We start from the raw sequence: 26,473 nt of genomic DNA, 5'->3' as shown, positions 1-26,473 counted from the left end.
CATGATATCTTTAAATATTTAATTTATTGTGTTTCTGGGTATTTTGATGTGGTCAAACGTGACCGGCAGCTTCACTGTTTAATCATAGTAAACAACAGCTTATTTATTATTTATGATATTAACACAACAATATCCCGAGCTATCTGATACTGACCCACGTGTGTGTGGACTTTAAATTTCATGAACGCAAGCTGAAACAAGGACAAATTAGCCAAACCAAGACATCAACCTCATACAAAAAACAGTTTATTTGACAGTGTCTAGGTCCAAGTACCAACAGACCCCCATACAAAAGAAAAAAAAAAGAAAAAAAAAAAAAACAATCGCTACAAACTTCCAAAGAACAAAGATAACTTCCATCTACACAAAGTTTATTCTTAAAAATACATTACCATGAACACAAAAAAGTAGCAATGAAAGATTATATATGTAAGGGAATTCCCAACATTTTTGTGTGATTTAATATATAACAGCCTGGAAAGATCTCGAATGGGGAAGGGAGGGGGGGCGAACAAGAGTGTGAGTGAATGACAATGTGTGTGCGTGTGTGTTGTATTGTGTGCGAATATATATATATATGTATATATGTGGATGTTATTTTCTTGTTATGATGTTATTATCTTCCCCCCTTGGGACTCGGGGAAGAAGGCAACAGTCGGAGATGCAGCAGTCATGTGGGCAGGAAAAAGGAAATAAAAAGACGGGTGGAAAAAAGGAGGGAGGGGGGCAGCTAGAGGTAGCGAAGGGGTGCGCAGAGGTAGCAGACAGCGAGAGGAAGATTTCTAGTAAGAGGTAGCTAGTGGGTGAATGAGGAAGAGGTAGCAGAGAGATACTAACAGTGCTAGCGAAGAAGAGGGAGCGGGTCGGGCTTAAGACTTCACTTTGCACCTGCCTTACTCCACAATCACATCTGGAAACGCACCGTGAGCACGCAGTAATACTGTGGTAGTACCTCAGGAAGACGGCGACGACGACGACGACTACTACTACTACTTAGCACTGGAAGAACAACACAGTACAAACAGGAATCTGCTTCGAAAAACTCGTTACACAGCTTTCCATTTTCAAAATAGACACAAATCTACCGATGTTCAAAGTTAAGTCCATTACAAATGAATATCAAAGTGACTTAAGAGCAAGGCAAAGCAAAACCTAAACGCTGGTTTCACACTAGTGGTTGTGTCCCACCTTTTTATTTAGCTTCACATCACTGAAATGTGAGTACTAGCACTCTAAAAAAAAAAAAATGATATGCCTTTTCAACAGGTGTGTCTTCTTCAGGACAACATGTATCTGTGTTACCTTTCAATACGTTAAACAGAACACATAATAAATATGTTGTTGAAAAGCAACAAATGTGCATCAGTGGTGTAAAGATCCATTGACTGCACTGATACATTAATTATAAATGATTCAAAGTTGTTTTTTTTTTTTTTTTTTTTTTAAGACACATTTCAGAATAAAAGGGCGAGACTGACACTTTAAATTTAAATTTTTAAACTGGTGAAAGTAAACTGAACTGAAATTTGTTACAGCAAAATTTCACAACTGTAATGTGCATCAGCCCAAAGACAAACCGAGGTGTGAAAGATGACATGGGTTTCTAGGGTACAACTGTGTAAAACTTAATCGTTTCTCCTTGTTACTGTATTGTTACATCCTTTTTAAGTACATTATTTGTTATTTAGATTTTTCCCAGCGCAGTATTACTGTGTACTGACTGTGCTTTTCCCACAGGTTAATACACAGGGATGAAGGCAGTGTAAAGTTTGATTGTGGCTTGTGGCCAGAAAGCAAAATGTGTGTGTGTGTGAGGCATTGGGGCAGTGAGGGGGGCGGAGCTGTAGCGAGGTAGGCAGTACTAGGCATTGGGACTGGGACGGGAGGGGGCGGGGCAGCGAGTGGGGGCGGGGCCTAGCGGCTACAATTTCAGCACCTAAAACAGCTAGAAGCCCACCGCGCTGAGGAAGAGCGTGTGTGTTCATCGCCGCTTCTCGCTCTGTAAAGACTGTTTGAAGGTCAGCAGGAGATTGTGTGTGTGTGTGTGTGTGTGTGTGTGGGTGTGTGTGGTAGTCCAGTGCATCGCGGCAGGGTCTAGCTAAGTTGGTGTTAGCAAGCAGCCTCCAGTGTGAGCATCCAGCTTAGCTTGTGTGTATGTGTATGTTACAGTGCTACGCCTGGCTAGGGTTGTGTATTTATGTGTGTGTGTGTATGTGTGTGTGTGTACATGGCAGGGGAATGCAGGGGCCTAAGGAGGAATCATGGGTAGTTTGGGTGCACAATCCACTGATGGTCCAACCCGGGACACAGAGAGGCCAAATAGTCATCACACACCCCTCTGCCCCCAAAACACACAGACACACACACACACACGCACACACGCACACACACAGAACTACAGTGTATCATTTCAAGAGGAGCGAGAGGTAGATACTCGGCGAGACAAGAGTGTGAGGGCAGTCTAGGTCCCCTCTGTGTGTGTGTTTATTTGTGTGTGTTACGGCTGAAGTTACACACCACACACGTCCCTGAAAGTCTAACTGGCCCTCTGTTCTGACTAGCTCCCCCTAGTGTTTGGATGGGGAAAGAGGCACCAGAGAAAGAGAGGTGTGTGTGTTAAATAAGGAAGGGAGGTGGCTACAGTGTCATTGAAAACAGACAGCACAGGGGAGGGGAGGGTGTGGGGTGTGGGGGTGGGGGGTGAGAGACTCTGCCACCTTGTTCTGTCTCCTAATTATTTAAATACAGTTAGTCATACCAGTCAGAAGCAGAAAACAGTGTTTATTACTACACGACCCTTGCCGCTGTGCCCTGAGAGGAAGTGTGTGTGTGTGTGTATTTGTGTGTGTATGTGTGTGTAAGCTTGGGTCACCCTTGCCATTGAGCCCTGAGTGTGTGTGTGTGTGTGCGTGTGTATGAGTGTGTGCTGTGACGAAGCCTATGGTAGTTTTGGGAGTTGAAGGGAAAATACCAAAACAGTAGCAGAGGGGCTGAGATTCAGAGATCTGAGTTAGTGTGTGTGTGCATGTGTGTGTGTGTATAAGTGTGTGTGTGCGTGAAGATCTTAGTTGTCTGCCACCCGTCCACTGGGGGGCGCTGGAGGACCCACAGGTGCTGGAGCTATCCCATCAGGCTGTGCAGGTGGTGGGCCAGGGACTAGCACAGAAGGAGAGCAGATGCTGGTTTTAGGGTAGAGCAGTTTTTTTTTTTTTTTTTAAATATTCATAAAACACTACACTACTATTAGCTTTGGCTAAACAGATGATATGAAACACACACGGACACACACATCATATGATCAGTACTCACACATGCCGTTGGGAGCTCCAGGGTGGCGGGGGGCCATCATAGGGGGCATGCTGCCGGGAGGGGGGCCACCAGGGGGCGGGACAGGCATCATGCGTCCTGGCATTGGCTGGCCTGGTCCCATTGGTCCTGTGTACAAAAATGGAGGTTAGAGATCAGGAATGTTGTCCAACACGGCACAGAAGGTGGACTGCAGCTGGAAAAGAGATGGAGCACAAGCTGCGTGACAGTCTTGATCCCAGGCAGGTATTTGTGGACCCAGCAGGTGTTCAGTGTTTTCTTCATTTTCCTACCAAGGATCGCCTTGACAGGTCAAGATTTTACACTTACAGTATGGAGGATTTAAAAAATTAGTGAGAAAAATATATCTGTATACATTTATATGTACACACTGTCTATTGAAAATGTCAAAACATCAAGAATTAAGTCTGAATTTTGAAAATATACTCCAATGAGCAATTTCACAATGATGCCGAAATGTTCAGATTAAAGTCAAACTTCTGAGATTTAAAGTGACAGTTAACCCTAAAATAACATCTGGCCCATAAAACCTCTTGAACCTAAGAATGTAAGTCCAGCAGATAAATTTTAACTACCAAGGCCACAGAAAAAGCATGTAATCTATGGAGTTGGACTTTTTGGCATTTGTCAGGCGGAGATGGGGGGAGCTGACCAAGGTGTGTAGCGCGAGGCATTATAATTATTTGACGATTTAGGATCCTGCAATCCTGCAAACCTTAAACCTGGAACTACGACCGAAATCTTACAAACTATAAAGTAAGATTTTCCCTGACTTTTGTTAAGTTGTTAAGTTACGAAAACCAAAAGTGTTGTGAGGTTACAAGGTACTAGGGTTATCATACACTTTAAATTTTGAGAATAAAGTCAAAGGCATTTTTAAAATAAAGTAAGCATATCATGATTGAAAAGCACAACCATAACCAATGTGAGGTGCCTATTCAGAATTTTCATCAAGAAGCAGATGACAAGAATCATCACCATCTCCCTCTTTTTCACATCTCCAATTCTCTCTATGTCTGTGAACACCTCTCTCTCACCTGTCTGTCCTGGGTGGTGAGGGGCCATGGGGTGGTGGCCCATCGGGGGGTAGCCGGGATGCATGGCAGCACCAGGTGGCGGTCCTCCATGGTGAGGTGGCGGTCCTCCGTGATGCATGGGTGGGGGAGGGGGCCCATGGTGGGGTCCGGGGACGGGACCGGGGGCCTGCCCTTGTCCTTGAGCCTGGGCGGCGGCGGCAGCAGCAGCAGCGGCGGCGGCGGCGGCTTGCTGCTCCATCTGCTGCCTTGCCTTCATCTCAGCGTACTTCAGCTGCTCCATGTGGAAGGCCTGGCGCTCTGTCAGCAGCTGCTGCCTCTGGAGCTCCAACTGGACCAAGACAAGAGGAGTTGACACTCAGAGGGTGAAAGTAAAATTTGTTATGAACAATCTTCATCATCCAATAAACCCATGTCCACACTGAACTGGGTAAATATGAAAATACCATTTTAGTGTTTCATCCACATTGCTGGCCAGCAAAAGTTTAACAAAAGTTCAGACTGACATGCCTCAAAAACGCCTGAAGTCCTCCATCTAAACTATAGCCCAGGTCATGACAACCCTATGTCTGCATTTTCAAAAAGCTCCATTTTCTCCAGTCACACTACAACACTAGTCTGGCAATTTCAAATTTACTGCAATGTTTTCACAAGTGGAAAGTGGTGGCTTAGTGTGGATGGAAGGCCAACATGGTGAAAAAAAAAAAAAAAAAATTACTCAGCTTAGTGTGAACATGGCCTAATTTCTGGTGAGTGTGTGGGTGGGATCAGTGTTGTGGAACAGTGGAGTCCTGAAAGACACTCAGGGGGTCTTCAGCAAAATGAAAGTTTAATTTCACCATTACTGTTATTTCATCTTCTAAAAGTTTCTGAAATAACACAATGTAGAAGCATGACTGCTTTTGTCAGGTTTCACTATGTTATTCCCTGTGACACTGTGAACAGTAAATTAAAACAATTAAGTTTAAAAGCCAGCTCTTAAATAAAGTGTTATCAACTGAGTGTCTGCTGTATATTGTTTGGAAGGAAAGGGAACCAATGTTGTGGAAGAGAAGATGAATGTCATGAATGTTAAGATTTGAAAACCTGTTGTTTGTCATAGTTTCACATGCAGCTTCGTACAACAAAAACATTAAAGTTCAACACTGTTGAGCTCCAAAAGCAACTTTGGAAACACTGACTGTGCCCCATCATGCCTATTATGCAGAGCATTACTCGAACAGTCTGCCAAATCTGAATACAAATGCCAAGAGAAACGTAAACTACATGATGTGTTGAGGAAAATTTTTAATCTGCTGTATGTTGTGCTTATTTTACTGAGACAGTGATGATCAGATTGGAGTTTACCATTCAAATAATGTTGCAGTACCAAGTTAACTCATGCTTAGCCTTTTTAGTTTATAGTAAAGAGACTTAAGTGCTTGAAAAAACAGATACTTGGCTTGCAAAATAAAATGTCAATTTCAATGCGACTTGCTCTAATTTCTTTGCCAGTCTCTTCTGCTTGTTGTCAGATTCTGTTTGGTCTGAAGCTGCAGAAGGACAAAAGTCTCCAGTTCATGACACAGAATATAATCTCACGATCCAGTCAGGCTTAGCTTTAAAACTGTGGTGTCACCCGGCTGTTTGTGTGTGTGCTCGAGTTTTTTTAGAACCCTGGTGTGTTTCAGCAGCAGAGGCTCATGCTCTCTCCAGTCTTCAGACAGCTTATGTAAACCAAGACCCTTTTCATGCACTATTTAGAGCCATGAAACTGGGCTGCTTTCCCAATGCCTGCACCTCAAACACAGTTTTACACTATCACTGGCACCTCAAAGTGTTGGCCAGGGGCAGAGGACACACACACACACAAACACACACATATACACACAAGTTAAGGGCTATTCTGTTACCCTACAGAGGGCAGGTAACTGTTTCACTTCCCTACTACACACCTGCTTTGCTCCGAAAATGGTTTTATTTGTGTTTCAACTCTTAGCCCAATTTGCAAATGGGAATTAGCCTGAAAAATCTCAGTTCATTTTTGATTTTCAAGGGACATCATCAATGGTAGCAGCTGGATAGACCTAAAACTTAGAATTAGGAAAATCCTCTCATTATTGTACCAAACCTGCCCCACATTAGATAAACGGTTGTTTAACATTTTAACACTCTTGATCTAGGATGACAAAATGACAAACATATGGAAAAAACACACTTAATGTTAACTAGTATAAGCACTTAGATAACAAATTAGTGACATTTAAGAGGGACTATTTAATACTGGGCAAAACATAATGTGTGGTTCTCTCTCTCATATTGATATTGATATTATTTTGGAATCAAATCACTACAAATATGATTTCCTCAGCAAACTATCCATAATCTAGCAGAGAAACCGCACTGTATGGACTGAACTTGATGAATCTTCCCAACATCTTTGGAAATCTTTAACAAAACCAAAAACTGTACTGTACATGGTAGGACTGTGGCGGTCGACTGTTCACTTCACTTCCCACACAGTGCTGTAATATGTGGGTGTCTGGCATTGGTAAATGAACAGCCTGCCAAATAAATTTTTGTTTTGGACTCGTTTCAGAGTGTCTGTGCCGACAAGTTGCCTTCATAATCAGATTCAAGTTTAACTGTCGACTAATATTGTAAATCCATTAGCTGCAAATAGACAGACTTAAGTGTCTTGAAAAATAGTTAACTGGGCTCTCTGCATGAAAAGTCAGGAAGTGGTCAAACTATGGGAAACTCTGCAAGACACAAATTATCAATGGTGGCTACTTTCTGGAGCAAAATTGTATAAATGTTATAACTCTCATGTAATGTAGACTCCAGATCTTAGATTGCCCAGGCAAATAAAGAATTACTGTCAGTGTTTCATGTTTTCATTTGCATTCTGGAACATTTAACTGATGATTTTATCCAGAGAGATTTACATTAGCAGAATAAGCTTTTAGTTCCTAAATCACCATAGGCATTTGCATTCCCGTTCCCAAAGCGGTGACAATTCATCTCACTGCTGAAGTCACTTTCCCATGACTCACTCACTGCCTGTTGCCCTTTTAACTTACAGCCTCTTTCTCGCGGTCCATGATGGTCTCCAGCTCCTCGAAGTGCCTCAGCTTGATCTCCAGCTTCTTCATCTGCGTCTCCACCAGCAGGGCCACCAGGGACTTGATCTTCCTCTCCTCCACCGCTGCCAAGTGCTGAGAGGACGGTGGGACGGGAGAGACAGAAAAAGATAGACTGTGAACATTTGGAACTGATGTTAAAAGAAAAAAAAAACTCCTTCAGATACTGGTTAACTGCAAGCTATAAAAGCATGAAACAATTTATTTCAGGCTGAGTGCCAATAATGTATTCTGTGTTGGTGAAGCTGAGCCTGCTGCAGCTTTGCCTTCTTCTTATGGTGGAAATCTACTGACAATGAACATGATCAAATCTATTAGAGAAAAGTTATGAAAACAACTGAGAATGCTCAATCCAAAACTAGTGGATTTTACAGACATTAAATTTGTTTTATTGTGTTTTGGGCAGCATGACGGCCACAGCATTCTTCATCAGTGCTCATGGGGCTTCACCTTGGCCTTGGTAGCAGCAGATGCCAGGGCGGCGGCAGCTGCAGTGGCGATGTTTCCCTCTCCGACATCAAGCTCCAGCTTCTTCCTCTTGTCCTCTCCCTCCTCTGCTGCTCCCTTATCCTCCTTTTCCTTCTCTTGCTCTGAGGACGACGTCTCCATGGCCTCCTCCTTGTCTTTATCTGAAACAGTGGAAGAGGGCAATTTAACAACCACGGGAGGGAGGTGGGTGGGGGTGATGACAGAGTATGCAAATGATCTGCACTCACTAAATTGTTAATTCTTACACAGCAGAGAAATACATGATCACCAAAACAAAATGAATATTTGTCACAAGGTTCGAGTAAGGCTAGGTAAAAGTATTGATCTTCTGATTAATCAAGACCTTCATTTGAACGACTCTGTGTAAATCCTTACAATCCTGAAACTGATCTTTAAATCTACATTATTTTTCCAATGCATGAATGAATATTTTTGCAGAATGTGTGAGCTTGATTCCCTCCCTACAGATCTCACCTACTGCACCGCTATCAAATGAACTACCAATGAAGGGAGCACCTCCTTTTTACCCACCTGGATTCCCTGTTAAAAAAAAAAAAAAAACTCCCCTTGTGCCTCTGGGAAAATTTCCCGCAGTACTGCATTTTTTTACTAAGCCATTTTTTCACTACTCCTACAAATTTCACAAAATTTTCACTATGTCACCTTCTCTGGGGATACAAAGGTCCAGCGTTCAAATCCCCAGGTGACCAAGGCCTGGCATGTTTTCAGATTCTTCTCAAGGTCATGTTAAGTCGCAGGCTGCCTATTGTGCTTGGACCTTGTGAACTGCTGCTTGTAGCTATTTTTTTGTATTTTATCCTAATGTTCAGTTACATATGTGCTGACAGGCAATGACTCAACTAGGCCATGTTGTCCTACAGCTGTAGAGTGTTCTTTACAACAGCAAATATCATAATGTTTACAATGGCTTACAGTTACATAAAGTCTGTAAAGGTGCTGGCACCGTCTTTTTGTACAAAGTCTGAATCTCTTCCTGACCTTGAAATGATTCAACTAATTTTCTTTAGTTTTACAGATCAATCCTGGTTTAGTCTCGCTGTCTGCGTTGATGACACTGAATTCATGTGTTAATAACTGAATAATAATAATGGATATAATTGGGACATGGGTGCCTGCTGAATCAAATCTATATTAAAAACTAAAAACATGAGGACTGCGATGGTAACGTCTTGCTGGGAGACACTAATTTTCCACCAGGTGGGAGTCTTATGAAGGCCAGTGTTACCTGCTGCAGTCGTCTTGGGCTCTCCTCCCTCGGCGTCTCCCTCCTCGCGCTCCGACACCTCGGCTCCCTCCTTCTTCACCTTCTCTCCTCCCTCCGTCTTTTCGCCTTTCTCCGCCGACTCACTGGGCTTCTCCGCCTCGTCCTTCGACTCCGCCTGAAGGACGAAGACACACCCGCGATGAAAGGATGCCCAAGTTATTACCAGGGTAGTAAGAGTGAGGGCTGTGATTTAATGAACTATGAGTTAGGATTGGGCCGATTCCTCAGTTAACCAATAGACTTATATCTGCCTTTTTTGAATACTGAATATTGTCACATTCATGTCTTCCCTCTCAGACAGTTAGACTCTAACTCATAACATTCATTCATTCATCACTTTTATTCTGAATTGGCAAGATGTGATTTGTTCATTTTGTTCATGGAAACGCTTCATTAAAAACCAGCACAAAATACCAGCTAAGAGCAGTTTAAAAGAAAAAATGCAATATCAGAATCAGTGTTGGTCTTTGAGTTTGAGTCTATGAGTCCAAGAGAGTGATGTGTAGCCTTGACAACTGTAGTAGTGTTAAAAAAGGGCCAGATAACAAAAGGGAAACAACATGGTTGGAAAGAGGAAAATGGGAAATTGATTTTTTTTTTCTTTTTTTCCCTCCCTTTTAAAGATCCCAAGGCTGCACGCTCCATATGTTTTGTCACAAATCATAAATTGTAAGTATTCTTCTACTTAGCAAATCTAGTTGGCAGATAAAATGGATGGTGAATGTTAAGCTGTGAAATGTGTGCGATGGAAACTATATTTAGTTTCCTGTCCTGCCTCAATTCTACAAAATCGCTTTTTGGGGGCAATCTGTGTCGTTTGCAGGAAGTGTGCGGCACAAGCTAATGGATACTAATGAAGAAGCCAGTGGAGCGTGGTCAGCGTTAATGTTAGCCAGAGTGTTACATTCAGCCCCCGGGCCTGCACAAAGCACGGGACGCAGACGGGCGAATGTGGATGAGTGCAAAAATAAACTTTGAGCAGAGAGGCAGGAACAGGGGGTGGGAGATGCTTCAGTGAATGCTGAGAGGATGAATGATGGACTAACAACAGGGCTCCTACACAGTTTTGTTCATTTAACTTTTTTCCCTGACTGGACTTGAAGATTTGTCAGTGCTGAAATCATGTTAAAATAATAATACATTTATTTATTGTACACTAACAGTGGCTGGGCAACTGCTACCGAAGCAATGATCACTCTACGGCTGAAGATTATTATTAAATGACCGTGGGTCCACAACAACCTAAACAGATGTAATCTCCAATAATTTTCCCTGTGTATTTTCGCTCATTGTTTCAAAGTTGTTTTCTGGGACATGATTAGATAAAAGTGTTTGATTTTGGTTCAATCTCGGCACTTTCATAATTTCTACACACATTGGCAGTTGCAGCGACTCTAACACAAAATCGTGATGCAGTCATGCATAATATGGGACTGAGGCTTTAATATTTAAATGCATCTTATAACTGTTGATCCATCTAAGGGGTCAGTTTTCTAGTCTGGTTGTGTAAAGTTTACTCCTATCAAATTCAGAATTCTTTACAAAATGATTTGTTTCCTTTAAAGCATCGCATGGTGAAGATCCTCAGCACATCCTCACATTACAACCAGGTCTCTTCGGTCTTCTCATCTTCTTGCTGCTCCTCGAACTAGACTCAAAACCAAAGGTGACTGTACACTTTGGAAACACGGTTTTAAAATGAAGCTGAATATAGACTTCAGATTAGCCTTTGTTTAGTCTTTATGTTAACTTGTTGTCTGTTTATTTGTTGTTTTAATCCTGTTTTGGATTTTTTTTTGTCTTTCCCTGTGAGAGATGCTACATGAATAAAGTGTTTGCATAATATAGTCCGTAAAAAGTGCCAAATTATAGCGATGCTGCACAACCAGGGATTATTTTGCTAAACATTATTGCCACTGAAATTAAATGGTATGTCAATGTTTGATTCTTAGTGAAAAATGATGTGATATGTGATTATACATATGATTAATAACCTATCTGTTGACGACTGAGATGGGCTTCTGACCCTCTGATGTTCAAGGATGTTGCCAAAGTATCCATGACATTTTATTTCTTTCCCTGCCTTTTTTCCCACAACTGTATCTGAAACTGCAGGTTTTCCAGGGTGAGTGAGATCCCTGAGAAACAGATAACCTTTCTGTCGGGATGGACCTACCTTATCGCCCTGCTGAGAGTCTGAGTCTGTGTCCATCTTCTCTGCCTCTGTGGTGTCTAGAAGGGACAGACAGTGAATAACAAGTGTGACATTTGCTGATGTCTCTACCACCCTCATGAAATGTTCTGTCACAAAAAAACAAAAACAAAAATGTCATCAAAAATCAGGCCAAGATGCTGTTTCATTTTGTCTGTGCATGCATAATCAATGCACAAGCACAATAAAATACAGCTGCAGCAGAATTAAGCAGCAGTGCCAAGAGATGCGCATTTGAGATAAACTAGATTTGTGGACTATCTGAGGTAAACACTATCAAATGAGTGAGGGAAACCAACTCAGAAAGCTTTTTGAGTGAACAGGTCCCCAGGGAGAGGTGTCAAGTGTGTGTGTGTGTGTGTGTGTGTGTGTGTGCGCGTGTGTGTTGGTGCACGTGCACGTGACTGGGTAACTACATGTGTATGCTGAGTGTTAAAGCATGTCATGGGTGCACTTGTGCGTGTGCTGAGTGTTTAAATATTGACTGTGTGATGTGTGTCGGCCAAATGCTTCAGGGCGGCCTGGCCACTGGATGCATTTAAGCTTATCGATTGTGACTGTGGCTCTAGAAGGCATTAATTCAGGAATAATAGCTGTTTTGTGGGAGTAAATATGTGTGTGTGTGTATGTGTGTGAGCCAGAGAGTGAGCAACAGTGAGAGGGTGAGACAAACGAAGAGAACAGAGCGAGAGGGAGAGATAGAGAACGGCATGGTAGCGTGCAATGACCCAGTTTTGATTCCCTCCCCCTCCCCTACCCCATCTGCCACTGCTGTTTTAATCCACTGCTAACACACACACTCACACACACACACGCCCACACACACCCACACCAATACTGTTGTATCATCCCCCACACACCCCTCCCACCTGTCCCCCCTCTGAGTGGTGCACAGCCTTTAAATGCCAAGTTGGGGTGTGATCATCTCTGGGCTTGATATTCAGGTGAGAACAGGCAGTCATCTTTATTCACATTCAGAGAGAACAAACCAGGATGAAACGCCAGCCGAGGCGATGACTGTCCTCTTCTCCCTCTTTCTCTCTCTCTCCAAATAGAGCAAAAAGAAGACTCGCCCTGCCTGTTGGCTAGCTGTATATACTGCTATTATCTGCTGCCCCCCAGTGACCAGACTCACAATGACAAGTGACACAAAAACTACGAAACTGTGAGAGGAGCAGGCCACAGCCCTGTTGAAGTCTGTCTTAGGTGATCCAGTGCCAAGTGGACAGCAGCCAGAGACAGATCACCATTCATACCTGGCTTTATCACGCACCTCAAAGGGGTCTCAAGTGACCTGTGATCAAACTTGTTACCAACTTCAGTGTCAGAATTATTTATTGAATTATTTTGTTTCCTCTTACTCCGTCTTACGACCTTAAAATACAACAAAAATTTGTATTTCATGCCAGCAGTCCCTTCTATCACATGCTCGTTCCTTCCACAGAGCGACCAGGCAGTCTCCAGATGCTGTCAGGGCATCAGGATGCATCAGCGTTCACACCACTAATGCAACGTGGCCCTGACCACCTCTGAAGGTGGCCTGAGTGATCGGATCACAAAGTGTCTACATCACGCATTAAATCCTATTCACAATTGTACTAAGAGCTGTCCAAAACCAAGTGTCAATGGTGTCCAAATTCTACAGGCTGCAGAGTGCAGACCCTCTTTCGATAGCCGGATATGACATTTGTCTACTTTTTAAATCGTAATTTACCCAGGACAGAGTAACTGAGCATGAAAACTCTCTCCAGCAGAGCCCTGCTTCATTTTCACAGTTACTATTCACACATAAGGTCCTGTAGTGTGTATAGCAGGAAGAGGTCACTTTTACTCCTCCTTTCTTCAGTTTCCCAGCTGGCTCTAGCATTCAAACCAGTGTCCTTCCAGTCTCCACTGCTCCAGCATCTTGTCTACAGCCTAAGTTTCTGATCATTTATTACTCACCGGTCTTTTCAGGCTCCTCAGGGGCCGTACCGGCGATGCCGCTGCTCTCCAGGCCGAAGGCAGGGTCCACCTTGCCGGTGCTCCTAGCTGCCTCCTGCACCTTCTTGACGTGAGCCTCCACAAGCTCTGCTGGCACCTCCTCCCGCACACGAGAGAACTCCTCTGGATACAGGAAGGTTACATTTTAGACACAGAGCTTATATCGAGAGTCCGAAATCCAGTTAAAACTGGAATGCTGTTCATTTGAATTACTGTGAATACAAGCGTCCATACAAAAGTCCATCAGGACCAAACAAAATCAAAATGACCTCCAAGCAATGTGCTATACAAACTTATGGAATAAATACTGCAGCTTCAATATCCCCCAACCCCTCCTCACCCAGGGCTGCCTTGGCTGCAGCAGACGCCACTCTGGGGTCGACAACAGAGGCCAAGAAGGCCACAGTGCTCATGACGGGGTTGCCGGACTGGCTGAAGGGTATGGGCTGGTAGGCCAGCGGTCCCAGTGTGGCCTCATTGCTCTCAAGGTACGGATCTTCGATGGGCAGCCGCAGGAAGTGCAGGATGCACTCGTCTTGGGTCCGTGAGCCCACATGTTCTGACACTTTGTTCCAGTCATCTTTGTACATTTCCAGGGCCTGGTGGGGGTGATAACATGACATAAGTCTGAAGGCGCTTTAACAAATGCAGAATTTTAGACCAAGTTTAACCACAACCCATACAATCCACAGCAGTTTTTTCCCCCATGGCTGATGGGACCCACCTCCAGCAGCAGCAGAGTCTCCTGTTCAGTCCATTCCCTGGTGGAGCTTGCTCCTTTGCCCTGCAGAAACAAAAAAAAAAAAAACAAAAACATAATTTTAATTAACTGTTTGAATGGGTCTCAAACATTTTTCACTTGAAAACTCTCCAAAACAAAGTGATACCTTCTCATACTGTTCCTGCTGCAGGCATATATGCACAAAATGGTAGACTTTGATTTAAAAAAAGAAAAATTATTCCTTCTCAGGCTGCAAATATTTGCTGTTTCACAAGAACAAATCTTATTTAAATATTTTTAGTTATATTTATATGATTAATATTTACATTCATCGTTTATTCATTTACTCCACTGAAGACAACTGAAAATCATCTCATGACAAAATGGGGACACATGACGCCAGAGCTGAGAACCAGTTTGAGTAAGAAAATTTCAAACAGAAGTTGTAAGGAGGAAGACTTGGCATGCAGCGTGCTGACCTTGTGGTTTTTCTTGGCGTAGAGGTCGGGACGCAGGCCGAAGTTCTGCATGTCTGTTGGTTTTTCTTTGCCTTTCTCTGGAAAGTTGAGCATCGGCTGAGCAGGGGGCATCTGGTGGGAGGAAACATTATTATTAATCAACAACTCGCATTGGTTTTCATTTAATATTGCTTTGATATCTGTAAAGCACTTAGCACTGTGGAAATTATTGATAATAGCCTCATATAACCTCAATCATGTCATAAAACGAGCGAAACCCAATTTCCCCTCGGGGATCAATGAAGTATTTCTGATTCTGATACACATTATGTTTTCTGCCTCACAAAATGGCAAGCTGTGCCTGTGCTTTTCCACCAAAGCAACAAAATCAGAAGTGTCTGTGTGCTCCAAGGTCACTGCATCCTGATATTTGTGCCAGATGCTGTGCAGACTTATTGAGTTCAAAATAAATAACCACAGAAAGACAACTGAGTCTCATCATTTACTGAATTTCCACGACACTTTGTATCGATTTTCCATCGTGCTTTCCAAATGCACTTTATTCTGAAAACGACAGTAAAATATTACAATTCTGTGCACCTGCAATTTTGTATTTCTCCTTTATTGCTTTCTTTCCCAGGTCATTCCATTTGTCGTTACCTGTGCAGGTCGGTGGTGAAGAGGCATGAGGCCAGAAGGCGTGTCGGCCAGCACGTTGAAGTGGGGGGTTGGTGGGGGGCCCATTGGTAACGGGCGACTCTCAGCATCAACCTGGTAATTCACCAAACCCCACTGCTCCAGGAATGCATGAACCCTGGAGAGAGCAAGCAAGAGAAGAGACAAAGAAAGGAGGGGGAAAAGAGAGGGAGATTAAAAAAGGGAGACAAATAGAGATAGGTCAATAATAAAAATGTCATCCCCAGATAATGATGCTGTTTTTCTCCGGGCCAATGTGTGACAAATGCGGTAAAAATCAAGAACCTATCATTCATGCAGTATTCCTTCAAACTACATACCAACACCTGCACCCTTACCTCACACCACATTTTTAACTTTGTCTAGTTTCCTTTGTCTTGTTTTCTGATCATTTGACTGATTTGTCACAGTGAACCCAGCTGATCTGTGATCCTTTGGCTCACCTCATGACAGCGCAGACATCCCCGGTCAGGTTGCGGCGGCAGGAGGTGGAGGTGAGATACTCCTGAGGGTTTAGCCGATAAGTGTCGATCATGAAGTTACGGTACGCCAGGTATCTGAAAGCAGTCGAGAAAAGCCAGATGGAGGTTAACGGGGCAGGAAACTACATTTCAGCCCCTGGAAACAGCAGCCGCCTGGTTATCTGACAAGGTAGCTGGCAGAAAGAAGTACAAACATTTGGCTGGAGTTTAGTAACTATCTGAATCTGACTTACTGAACTCACGAAGCACTGTAAAGGTTCAGGAATTTTTCTTGTTAACACCAGTGCACATTTATCAAGAAAATGAGACAATGACATATACTTGTACACAATAGTCATCAAAATCTCACATTTAGTGCAAGGGGACAGTGTTAAGATATGCAATGCACATCAATCCACACATAAATTGTTACAGATGTAGAGAGGGTTGGTAAGCATCCAGCTAGCCACTGGAATAGTGAATTACTAAACTGAGATTACAAGAAGGCAATCCTTTATTGACACTGGCACACTGCTCACCGAAGTACCTGTCAATGTGTTTCAGTGGTCTAAAGCAACCTGTAGCTTTGCATCGATGGTTTGTGTGTATAGACTCACATCTCTGGAGATTTGGACTTGTTCTTTCCATTGAAGAACTCGGGCAGGGCTCGTCTCTCAATCTCATGGATACTACGAGGGAGAGAAATAAACAAAGGAAATCAGCAAACAATAAAGCAGAAAAATTTGAATAGCTGGAGGAAAATAATTAACTTGCTCCTGTTCTGATCCTTGCAGATCTAAGGTTCACACCTCAAATGTAAAATGTAAAATACAAAATAGAAACACATGCAGATTGGTTCTAATTCTCCCATGCGCTTGGTCACCTTTATTGATCCAATGTCACCTGAACAATAGACTTTTAAAGGCAAAACAGGGCATTTCTCATTCATTCCCCTCACTCAGATTTTTCCCAGATGCTCCAGCTTATGTCGACCCTCCAAATAGGGCTGGGCGATAAAACGATGACGAAACGTCATCGCGATAAAAAGTGAGTCGATAACGATGATAAACTATGGTCATTTTTACTCGATATGCTTTGTCATACAGCAGAAGGGTGACAGACGCCTTAACCCCATATGAGAAGCGGTCTAAAAGGAGCAGGGACATAACCAACGCAGTGTCATACTTTCTGGCCAAAGATATGATGCCCCTGACCACTGTGGAGAAAGACGGGTTCAGTAAATTAATCAAAGTGCTAATAGCTTAAAAAAAAAAAAAAAAAAAAAAAAAAAGCACATTTGTTTACATTTTGCACTGTTTACTGTAGTCTGATTCTTCTTTGATGGGTAATGTAAAAAAAGAACTGATGTGCACCAGCTCAAAAATAGTATAAAGACTGGTGAATGTGTACATTTTGCACTCAAGCTTTTATTCAGATTTCTATCTCCAACATTTTGAGATTTAAAACCAGTCCACTGTACAAAATTATTTTTATTCACTTTTATTTTATTTTACAGTTGAGTATTTAAATGTCTCAGGGCCTTATTTGTGACCTGTTTGTTTACTTTTTTGTTTTGGGTTTTTTGTTTGCATGTTTACAGTGTTGTTCTTTACACTATACTATATAATTGTATGTTAATAAACTATATCCTAAGTTCAACTAGTAGCCTACATGTTTTGGTTTCTTCAGGTGACAGACATTATCAGGATACTTTTCAAACTGGCATCATTATTGAATTATATATTGTGATAAATATCGATATTGATCAATATGGGGAAAATTATTGTGATAATATTTTTTGCCATATCGCCCAGCCCTACCTCCAAACAAGATTTCCCCTCTGATCTTCAGGCTACAACACCCTGCTTACCAGTTGTAGTCAAACCAGGCAGCATAGCTGGGGATGATGATGTGGTGGGTCTGCTCGGTCACATTGTCCTCGCTGGTGTCTATCAGCCGGTTGGCTTCAGTCTTGCCCTGCTCCTCGTCCTCCTGCAGAGAGAAACAGTGAGTCAGAGAGGCCGGCCTGAAGGCTCTGTGCACAGTGCTGCTTGGTCTGCTGTGCAACAGTGGCCTGTTGATTAAGAGACCAAAGGGCCCAGTCTCCTAGAACCTTCTCTGTACCAAGAACGTCTTTGCCTAGGATCTTAGTGCAATATACCACTTTGGCAAATTATTTTCACTTCTTAGGATGTAGGCTTACACATCACTGGGAGCTGAAGTGCAACTTACATCTGACACTAGTTGTACTAAATGCCAAATATCACATCTCAATATTGGTTATACAAAAAGGTGATTAATTCCTCCTGGAAACTGCAATTGAGGACAGGGAATCGCAAATGTTTTTATGTCAAGTTAGTAAGTGTCTTCCCTCACATCATCAAGACATCCTCCAAGACTATTTTTGATCAACATTTGAACATCACATTAATAAACACATTCTGTTGAGTTTCTTTCAGTTGAGAAATCAGCTAAAGTCAGACCTATATTATCAACTACAGGCATGGATCACCTAATCCACACTTTCATTTGCTTGTGATTAGACTATTGCAACTCCCTCCTCACTTGCATTAACTAATCCAACTGGCTCATCGACAGTTGGTGAAAAATGTGGCAGCCAGGCTGTAAACCAAAACTTCCAGGGCTCCATTTTGGGAACCACTGATCTAGGCTAAATAAAAAAGTGCCACTAGCTAGTGAAGACCTTTTTTAGGTGTTAGAAAGGGCGGGCTGGGATGGTGTGTGTGCCTCTCTCACACACCTACAGTGTACGGTGTCAAGAGGAGTAATCATAACCATCGATCATCTTACCTTGCCACCAGAAAGCACAGAGTCATCCTCCATGTCATCTGGAAGAAGTAAAATGAATGTCACTTAAGAAACACCATATTGTGGCAGGACGTAATATTCAAAAATCAGTTTGATAGTGAAAATCAGAGCATTTCTGATTCATGGATTGATGCAATATATACACACAATTAAAAAGATGAAATTTAAATTCAGCCACGGGCACATACCCAAATCGGCCACATTCCCTCCTTTCACCGGGGTATTCTCACTGTCTTTCTTTGAATTTGCTGTGTATGGAAAGAAAAAAGATGATTAAGAGCGCAGTACTGACAGAGGAGAGAAAAAACAAAAGATACAAAGGCAGTTTTATTCAGCCGTGGCCAGGAAAGCATCATCTGGCACTCTGGTTTGCAAAAGAGGGTATAAAAATAGATCGAATGAGAAGTGTGTGTGTGCTGGGGGAAAAGGGTGGGGGCTGATAAAAGTGGGACATTGCAGATGGGATGTGGTCTAAAAAAGAGCATTTTCAGTCAGGAATGCGTGTTTGGTTTTAAAGAAAGCTTGCAGGAGAATCATGCTGGAGCTCCATTCAACTCGGGTTGCAGAAGAACACAACCTCAGGCTGTTGTGCTGCTGTAACATGGGAGTGTGTGTGTGTGTGTGTGTGTGTTTGTGTGTACCAAGTTATATGTCTGAGGCTGAGTGGATTTTCTTGTCAGCCAAATGCCCTTGTGTACACTGAACGCAGCAAGATACAAAGAAAAAGACCTTAAAATTAAAAAAAGGAGGCTCATGAATTGAGTTTACTGATTTGGTGTATGACCCTTGAGGAAAAAAAAAAAAAAAACAGCATTTGTTTGAAAAGAAATTGTCAGGAAAGAGACAGCGAAGAGAAATCAATATAAACAAAAAATGAAAATATGTGTATTGTACACCTGTTTATCAGCAGTCCTGTTTTTAAGGCCGACACTGGAGAGATTAAAACAGAAATCCACCATTTAAGGAAAAAATGCCCCCTAGTCCAACAATATAATTAGTAGCAAAAAATTAGAAACAAGTTGTGGTGCTTTTTAAATAGTGGGTAACATGCATTCTTTATGGACACAGTAAAAATTGTTTTTCACACTAGATGCATTTTCTAATGTACAGAATTTTCCCCCATAAAAGATAACCCATCTTTTTAGGGTATTACTATATAATAGTTTAAAATTACCCTGGTTAAAAACTCCAGATTTCTGTTAAATATTTGATATATGTAAACTGCTTATTCATTCTGATTTTAGTCATTTGCCTGCATCTGCGTGTAACGATGATCAAAGCTGACTCAGATGCAGAGGTGGTATGCCTGTTCACACAAATGGAAAGCACAGTTCAAGCGGTGATGGCAAAAGTCAACATTTCAGAGGCGACTGCCAAACTCTTCAAGCTGAACCCACCAAAATAAATTAACATCCTCAAGTCGACTTTTTTTTTTCCAGATAAGAGTGAAACTCACTGTGTCACATCCTACAAGAGTAACTAGACTATCAAATAAATCCTTGTCAACCTGTGTCACTACAGCCTAGCAGTGGGCAACATGACCTGAAGTTTCAATCATAATAATTTTGAAACATGTTGGATAGTAATGGCACTCACTTTAAGTTCTGACAGTGAAGCTACTTTAACGTTTTGCTGAAAAGATGATGAATGACACTGAAGTAGGGCAGGGTGACGTGGACAAAATCCAAAATCAAAGTATCTTTGATCTAATGCCTTAATATTGCATTTATTACAACATCGAAAACCACGACTCTTTGCTGCTCTCATAAGATATTCACACACAAGATTTCTGATAAACAGCAATGAGTAATGTGGATACGATGACCAAGCAGTTAAAGGCAAATAGCAGAAGAGCAACAAGACTTTACGTTCAGAAAAGTGTCTCCCTTTTCTGTTATGCAGCCTTTAAAACCAACTAAAGACAAATCCTATGTCATATCACAATGTTAGCACACCTAAAACCCCAGACAGTATCACCTCTCACATCACACTGTAAATATCATTGTGACATATGCCCAGGCCTACACAGAAATATTGATTTTTTTCCCCATTTGAAACATTTGAATACTTTTTGGGACAAATCACTGACAAATGCTGAGAAGCCGAAATGTCCATCATATAATAAATGAATACTCTTATGTTAAATGGCTACAGTCTTTTCTGAGAGCGGACCTCTGTCCGTTTGCTTTCCGATATTTCAAATTAAACCACATACAGGCTTACGGTATTATCATTGTTAATTATCATCATTATCATTGTGAGAAATTTAGTGACTGATGGTGCCCACATAGTTTATGATTAACCAAAGATCGACTGCCTCCAGCCTCTCTTCATCCTGTAGCAAAGGCAAACTGCCCATCACTACCTCTACAAATGTTTTTATCACTTTAACCTTCACTGTAACCGAGTTATTCACAGCAACAGGAGAACTGTGCAAGTCGAAGATTACGCCCAGCTAAGCCCCGCTCACAGCCCGTACCGTTCTTGGTCGTGCTGCCCTCCTCCATGCCGGCGCCAGCTGAGGAGTCGTCCATGTCCTTGGTGAGGTCCTCCTCCGTGTCCTCCTCCTCGCCTCGGTGGCCCCGTCGCTTCCAGTAAGGCCCCGGGTTCCTGCCACGGAAAGATGAGGGTCAAAGGTCATTTACAGAAGTGAGATTTAACAGTCAATCCCAAACAAAACAAATAATTAACATTTTGGCTCAAGGGATTCTATTATTTCTTGTTTATTAGTCCATGACTTCATGTTTGTTTTTTGTGAATAAAACTAGTCAGTCTCTATATTTTAACAAAGAACTAATCACAACTGATCAAAAATATCAAACTTCAAAATCACAAGCGGCTTTATGTTGGCTGGAAACGTGCTTCAGACAGTTTCTTAAAAGAAGGGGCTTTGGTACTGCGTAGAATCGCTGGTTACCGATTTAAGCTGAGTGAAGTCAGTGAACTGGTTTTGAATATTTTGTAGCTGCTGTACCATTTTCTATCATTAATGTGAGATTTAATGTGAGATCTTAAAAAGGTCGGAGACCCCTTTCGAAATTTGTGCAGTAAAATGGAAAACTCGAGCATCTGTTTGTACAACTTCATCTCCGTGCTTTGCCTCCAGCCCTAAAGATGTCGACTTAGCTCCCTTACCCCTTCTTGCCTCCCTTCTTGCGGGACTCGGCAGGGGTGCTGGGCGGCGAGGGCGAGCGCCTCCTCTTCTTGCCGGCGGAGTTGGCCTTGCGCTCCTTGCGATCGGGTGTACGGGAAGACTGATCAGACAAATCCCGCGCAGCGCAGGGAGTGAGGGATGGAGGATGAGAGAAAGAGAATGAGAGGATGGAACGGTTGCACACACAAGGAAGGGAAGCGGCAGGAGAAGGAGGGCAGGGAGGGGAGGAAGGATGCCGTGGTGGAGAGACAGGCAAAGACCAGGGTTCCCGCACAGTGCCCACTTCCCAAGCTGTCATTATTCCCTCTCAGGCCTTAATTTCTTCATTTGAGTTGGTGTGCATTGTACTGCAGGGTACAGATTCACCACCCACCAAGCTGCAAATGCTCATAAACTGTGTCTTTATCAGATAAATCAACATTGGTCCTTTATAATAGTAGAATATTTGCATCTCTCTGCTGTATATACTGTTAAGCTGTGACAAGTTTTAAATGTAAACCAAATCTGATAGTGAAATTTACCTGGTGCAAGTTTGGGCAGCTAGGTCTCATCACTGTTTAATACTCAGAAGATATTCCTCTCAACACCAAATATCACAACACGTGAAAGTGGAGGTGCAATTATTGTATATTTCTCTGTGGGGTTTTTTTTTCTAGGTGTCTAGTTTCAGTCATTTAACAATTTTGTCTGATTTCAAAACTAAAACTAAATTTTACAGACCTGGACAGAAACCCTGGAATTCAGCAGGAGACAGAGCGAGGAAGAGTTTGGAAAGGATGGGTAACGGACAGATACAGGCCAGACGGAGGAGGACAAAGAACATTCCACAGGGCATCGCCATGCACAAAAAACAGCAGCTTGCAGCAAAATTTCCATCCCAACACACACACACACACACACCACGAATCCAAGCTCATTTTGGCTGACCAGATTTTCCATGACAAATTTAATTCATGAGCAATACGTGGCCGTGTTTTCTGTTCTTAAGTTACACTGTTGTGTTGAAGAACTAATCTGACCATTTACGTTTTTTGTTGTCGATAAGCTACTGTCATTTGGATCTCACTGTAAGGAAAACAGTTATCTGGACCTACTCACAGTCAAGTTTGATGTTACAGTACGTTTTAAATGGTGAAGTCCAGAAGTTTTTGGAAAATGTTTTCAAAAAAGATGGCAACACACACAAACACACATCCACACACCACCTACCTCCTCCTCTCTGGGGAAGATCCTCTGGCGGAAGCTGACCGGCTTCTTGTTCTCGTCCACCTCATAATCTTCCTCATTCATCCACTCATTGAAAGCGTCTGTGTCCAAAACCCACTTAGCATGGACCTGAGAGAGAGAGAGGGAGAGAAACAGGGTTTTCTTTACAAGCTTTCCTTACAGCACACATTTTTTAGAGTATTAAATATCACTGACAGCCCCAAGAGACAGAACCTTAAAATATTTAAGCTTTTAGCGTGTAATCACAGCTCTTTGATGGTTTTGAATATTCATGTGATAAAAGCATAATTTTTAAATGCAGGTGGCCACAAAAAAAAAAAAAAAAAAAAAAAAAAGACAGCTGTTGGACATGGGATAATAATGATAGTGTTTCCCCCCTCAAAAGTCTAACTAAAGGTTAAATAAGTTTGTTTTAGAAGCCACTATTAAAAATGTAAACTTGGCTCACACTCACTCACCTTCCAAGGCCTCTCGGAGCTCGGCGGGTCCTCCACATCGCCGTCCACCTCGCTGGCTGACACCCAGGTATCGTAGCTGGTCATGAGGAGAACAAGCTTGGGTTAGAGCTTATTAACATGAATGAAAGTGGTACGACTACAACAGGAGGGTCCCCAATGTTTTCACAGCAGAACAAATACAGCCTTGGGCCATAGAGGTCCATTTGAAAAGATTTTGTCACACAAAACTCCTGATCTGAGACTTTCTGAGAGAGGAAAATCTATCACCAAAGTCAGGGATGGTCCAATAGACCGACCAGACTTACATGGACTGATTTTCATCTATGTTCTATGTTTAAAATACAAAGCTGGAAGCCAAATGCTACTCCAAGGAAAAAGTTATTGCACTTAGTTTTGTCCTGCCTCTTCCTGTCCATCGACTTTTCTTTATCAATCTACTGGTTGTGTTAAAGTTGCCGTCATCCTCTCTGCTCACCTGTCAGGGTAAAGACCCCAGTGCACCAACACCTGCTTGTCCTTCCTCATGACAGGACGTAGCCACTCCTCTGCAACACACACAAACACACACAATTACTAATGCATATACACATACTGACTAGTCATTATTCAAGTTATTTTTATTGTTGCTACTGATTATAATTTTGGTTAAGGGTTCCCATCTCGTATTCATCATTGCCCAGTCCAGCAGAGTCTTTATTCAACTTGACTCCACTTTGTTTTGTCTCATCTTTTGTTTTTTGATGAGATAGTTTTATAAGTGGAGAATTTTTTAACCTCACCTGCACAGTTCAAAAATAAATACAACAAAAACAAATTACGGTACAGTAGATTTCTACAGACTGGATCGTCTGTTTTTCAGGGTAAACTGCATTTCAGGGTAAAATTTTCCATTCTCTGGGAGTTATGAACAGGTTAGCTTACCGTCCTCTTGTTGGGATGGAGAGGGGTAGATGTGGTGGGTGGCCTTGGACTTATCCTCAGTGATGGAGCCCTGAAGAGAGGGAAAGAGGGAAGGGAAGACAGAATCAACAGAGTGAATCAGAGCAAAAAGGAAGAGTCCAGCTGAAACACGACTGCAAGATTTTAATGACTGCTAAGACAAATCCCATTGCTGGCTGGTTTAACTGAGCAGAGCGGGACTCACCTGGTGCCTCTTGATGATGTCTTTGAGCTTATTGGCCTGTTTCTGCTCGATGTCTGATGACAGGAAGACGGTAGGCCGAGTCAGACAGTTATTCTAGAAGAACAGACGATAGGTGAGGTTGGACTGCAGGTGATATTTCACCCTGAGGCTTAAATAAACACCTGTGAGTTCATGGGCCAGTACCTGAACCAGGGTCTTCTCTACATTTAAGAACATCTCCACATTGCGGTCCATCCGGGAGGGGTTCTGCAGGTCGAACCGACGCCTGGGGAGGAAGAAACGAGAGCAAATTACCAGAGATACAGTTTCAGGTTTCAGACAGATTAGAGGTGAACAATACTTCTATATTATCATTTATCATCTTTCAGTCCAATCATATGGTGACAATATGGTGATTTTGGGATATTGTGACATGCGATTCTACTTTTGAACCTGAAGCTAACAAGCATTTTTTATTTAAAACTGACAGAAATTGAGGCAGTGTAATTCAGGCAGTACAGTGGTTGTCTGGTAATTGGAAGGCTCCCCGTTTGATCCCCGGCTCCTTCAGAGAGTGCGTCTAAGTGTCCTTGAGCATGGCACTGAACGCCTAATTGCTCCTGATGGGCAGCTTGACAGCGCACATGGTAGCCTCTGCCATCAGTATATATGTATGTGAGTGTGTGTGTGTGAATGGATGAATGTCAGGCAAACATTATAAAGCACTCCGAGTGTTCGGTAGACTAAAAAAGTGCTAGAGTAATGCAATTCATTTATATTTACAAAATTAAGGATGAAATCATTCAGGTTCGAGTTTGCGGCAAAGAGCCGTCACCGAGCCATGACGAAGCCTGTTTGTTCACATGTCAGGAGTGTATGAGAGTGTAAGGGAAAGTCGGTACCAGGCCTGCCGATGAAGGTTAAACACTATTTCACTCACCAGCCCTGCTCACTCTTGAACTTGTAGACCGACCCCAGGATGTGACAGAGAGCACCTCCTGCCTTGAAATCCAGGAAACTCTTGGCCTGGAGAAGCCAAAAGGTACAAAGGGAGGTTACAAAGGGCCTGCAATTCTGATCAGTTTAAGACTTCTAATGATTTCTAATGCCAGATACAACAGAAAATTTGTGCACTTTCATTACAGTAACGAATGAGAAAATAAAGACATCTGTGACCTATCAAAAGGTGCTTTGCAGGACGTCTCACCAGAGGGACACCCACCAGGAAAATCACAACTTAATTAAGATTTCTAAAACTATAACTGACTCAAAATGCTCTATTAAACTGTATTACATATTATACGACACCTTGAATTTTGATAGCAAAATATTAAGGCAGGACTTGCACCCTGAGATTGAATATCCAACATCACAGTATTAATTATAAATAGGTGCACGAATGGGGACTTTGATAATCAGAACATGTAAATATTGTGGAAAACCCAAAGCTATTTATAAGAAATGTCATGTTACAATGTGTGATAAGTGTGTGTGTGTGTGTGTGTGTGTGTGTGTGTGTGCTTACAGGCAGCTTGGTGAGGGCAGGGTTGTTGACTCTGCGTCCGAAGGCATCCTCCTGGAACTGGAGCAGCTGTACCACCAGGCCAGCCAGTGTCTTACTGGAGGGGGAGTCGTTCTGAACATACTGCCACCAGACAGAGATTTAAAAAAATAATAATAATTAACAAAGAGCAACAGACACAGTTAGGCTACACAAACATCCCTGTCTAGGGCTGTGACTTAGCCATGTTCATCACACTTTTAGTTAACACGACTAGGATAAAAAATTCATCCTTTGGAGTAGGGTTGAACGACATATTGTTAAACAGATATGAAGATGTTAGATATTAATATCTTAAAAGAAAACAATATGGACGATAGCAAATTAATTAGG

General features: G+C 42.3%; 1 protein-coding gene across 1 annotated transcript in view; it reads right to left on the bottom strand.

Annotated features, from left to right (window-relative positions):
• Nucleotides 1-228: 228 nt before the first annotated feature.
• smarcc1a (SWI/SNF related BAF chromatin remodeling complex subunit C1a) overlaps nucleotides 229-26,473 on the bottom strand; it is a 28,606-nt gene continuing 2,361 nt past the window's right edge. Inside the window, exons 2-28 of the mRNA XM_030071709.1 lie at nucleotides 26,105-26,224; nucleotides 25,520-25,605; nucleotides 24,784-24,865; nucleotides 24,601-24,693; nucleotides 24,378-24,447; nucleotides 23,932-24,001; nucleotides 23,457-23,532; nucleotides 22,981-23,106; nucleotides 21,753-21,871; nucleotides 21,097-21,227; nucleotides 18,806-18,865; nucleotides 18,600-18,637; nucleotides 17,659-17,780; nucleotides 16,406-16,477; nucleotides 15,771-15,884; nucleotides 15,292-15,445; nucleotides 14,653-14,763; nucleotides 14,177-14,236; nucleotides 13,793-14,051; nucleotides 13,414-13,575; nucleotides 11,434-11,489; nucleotides 9,219-9,372; nucleotides 7,934-8,112; nucleotides 7,424-7,558; nucleotides 4,365-4,692; nucleotides 3,310-3,435; nucleotides 229-3,156 (exon numbers count right to left, since the gene is read on the bottom strand). Of these exons, the coding sequence (XP_029927569.1) occupies nucleotides 3,065-3,156; nucleotides 3,310-3,435; nucleotides 4,365-4,692; nucleotides 7,424-7,558; nucleotides 7,934-8,112; nucleotides 9,219-9,372; nucleotides 11,434-11,489; nucleotides 13,414-13,575; nucleotides 13,793-14,051; nucleotides 14,177-14,236; nucleotides 14,653-14,763; nucleotides 15,292-15,445; nucleotides 15,771-15,884; nucleotides 16,406-16,477; nucleotides 17,659-17,780; nucleotides 18,600-18,637; nucleotides 18,806-18,865; nucleotides 21,097-21,227; nucleotides 21,753-21,871; nucleotides 22,981-23,106; nucleotides 23,457-23,532; nucleotides 23,932-24,001; nucleotides 24,378-24,447; nucleotides 24,601-24,693; nucleotides 24,784-24,865; nucleotides 25,520-25,605; nucleotides 26,105-26,224 (3,195 nt within the window). The 3' untranslated portion in view covers nucleotides 229-3,064. The remainder of the gene's footprint in view (nucleotides 3,157-3,309; nucleotides 3,436-4,364; nucleotides 4,693-7,423; nucleotides 7,559-7,933; nucleotides 8,113-9,218; nucleotides 9,373-11,433; nucleotides 11,490-13,413; nucleotides 13,576-13,792; nucleotides 14,052-14,176; nucleotides 14,237-14,652; nucleotides 14,764-15,291; nucleotides 15,446-15,770; nucleotides 15,885-16,405; nucleotides 16,478-17,658; nucleotides 17,781-18,599; nucleotides 18,638-18,805; nucleotides 18,866-21,096; nucleotides 21,228-21,752; nucleotides 21,872-22,980; nucleotides 23,107-23,456; nucleotides 23,533-23,931; nucleotides 24,002-24,377; nucleotides 24,448-24,600; nucleotides 24,694-24,783; nucleotides 24,866-25,519; nucleotides 25,606-26,104; nucleotides 26,225-26,473) is intronic.

The sequence above is a fragment of the Myripristis murdjan genome, chromosome 16 (assembly GCF_902150065.1).
Source record: "Myripristis murdjan chromosome 16, fMyrMur1.1, whole genome shotgun sequence".
Taxonomy (NCBI): domain Eukaryota; kingdom Metazoa; phylum Chordata; class Actinopteri; order Holocentriformes; family Holocentridae; genus Myripristis; species Myripristis murdjan.
The sequence above is the reverse complement of the archived record's forward strand: the minus strand, read 5'-3'. Positions and strand labels throughout refer to the sequence as shown.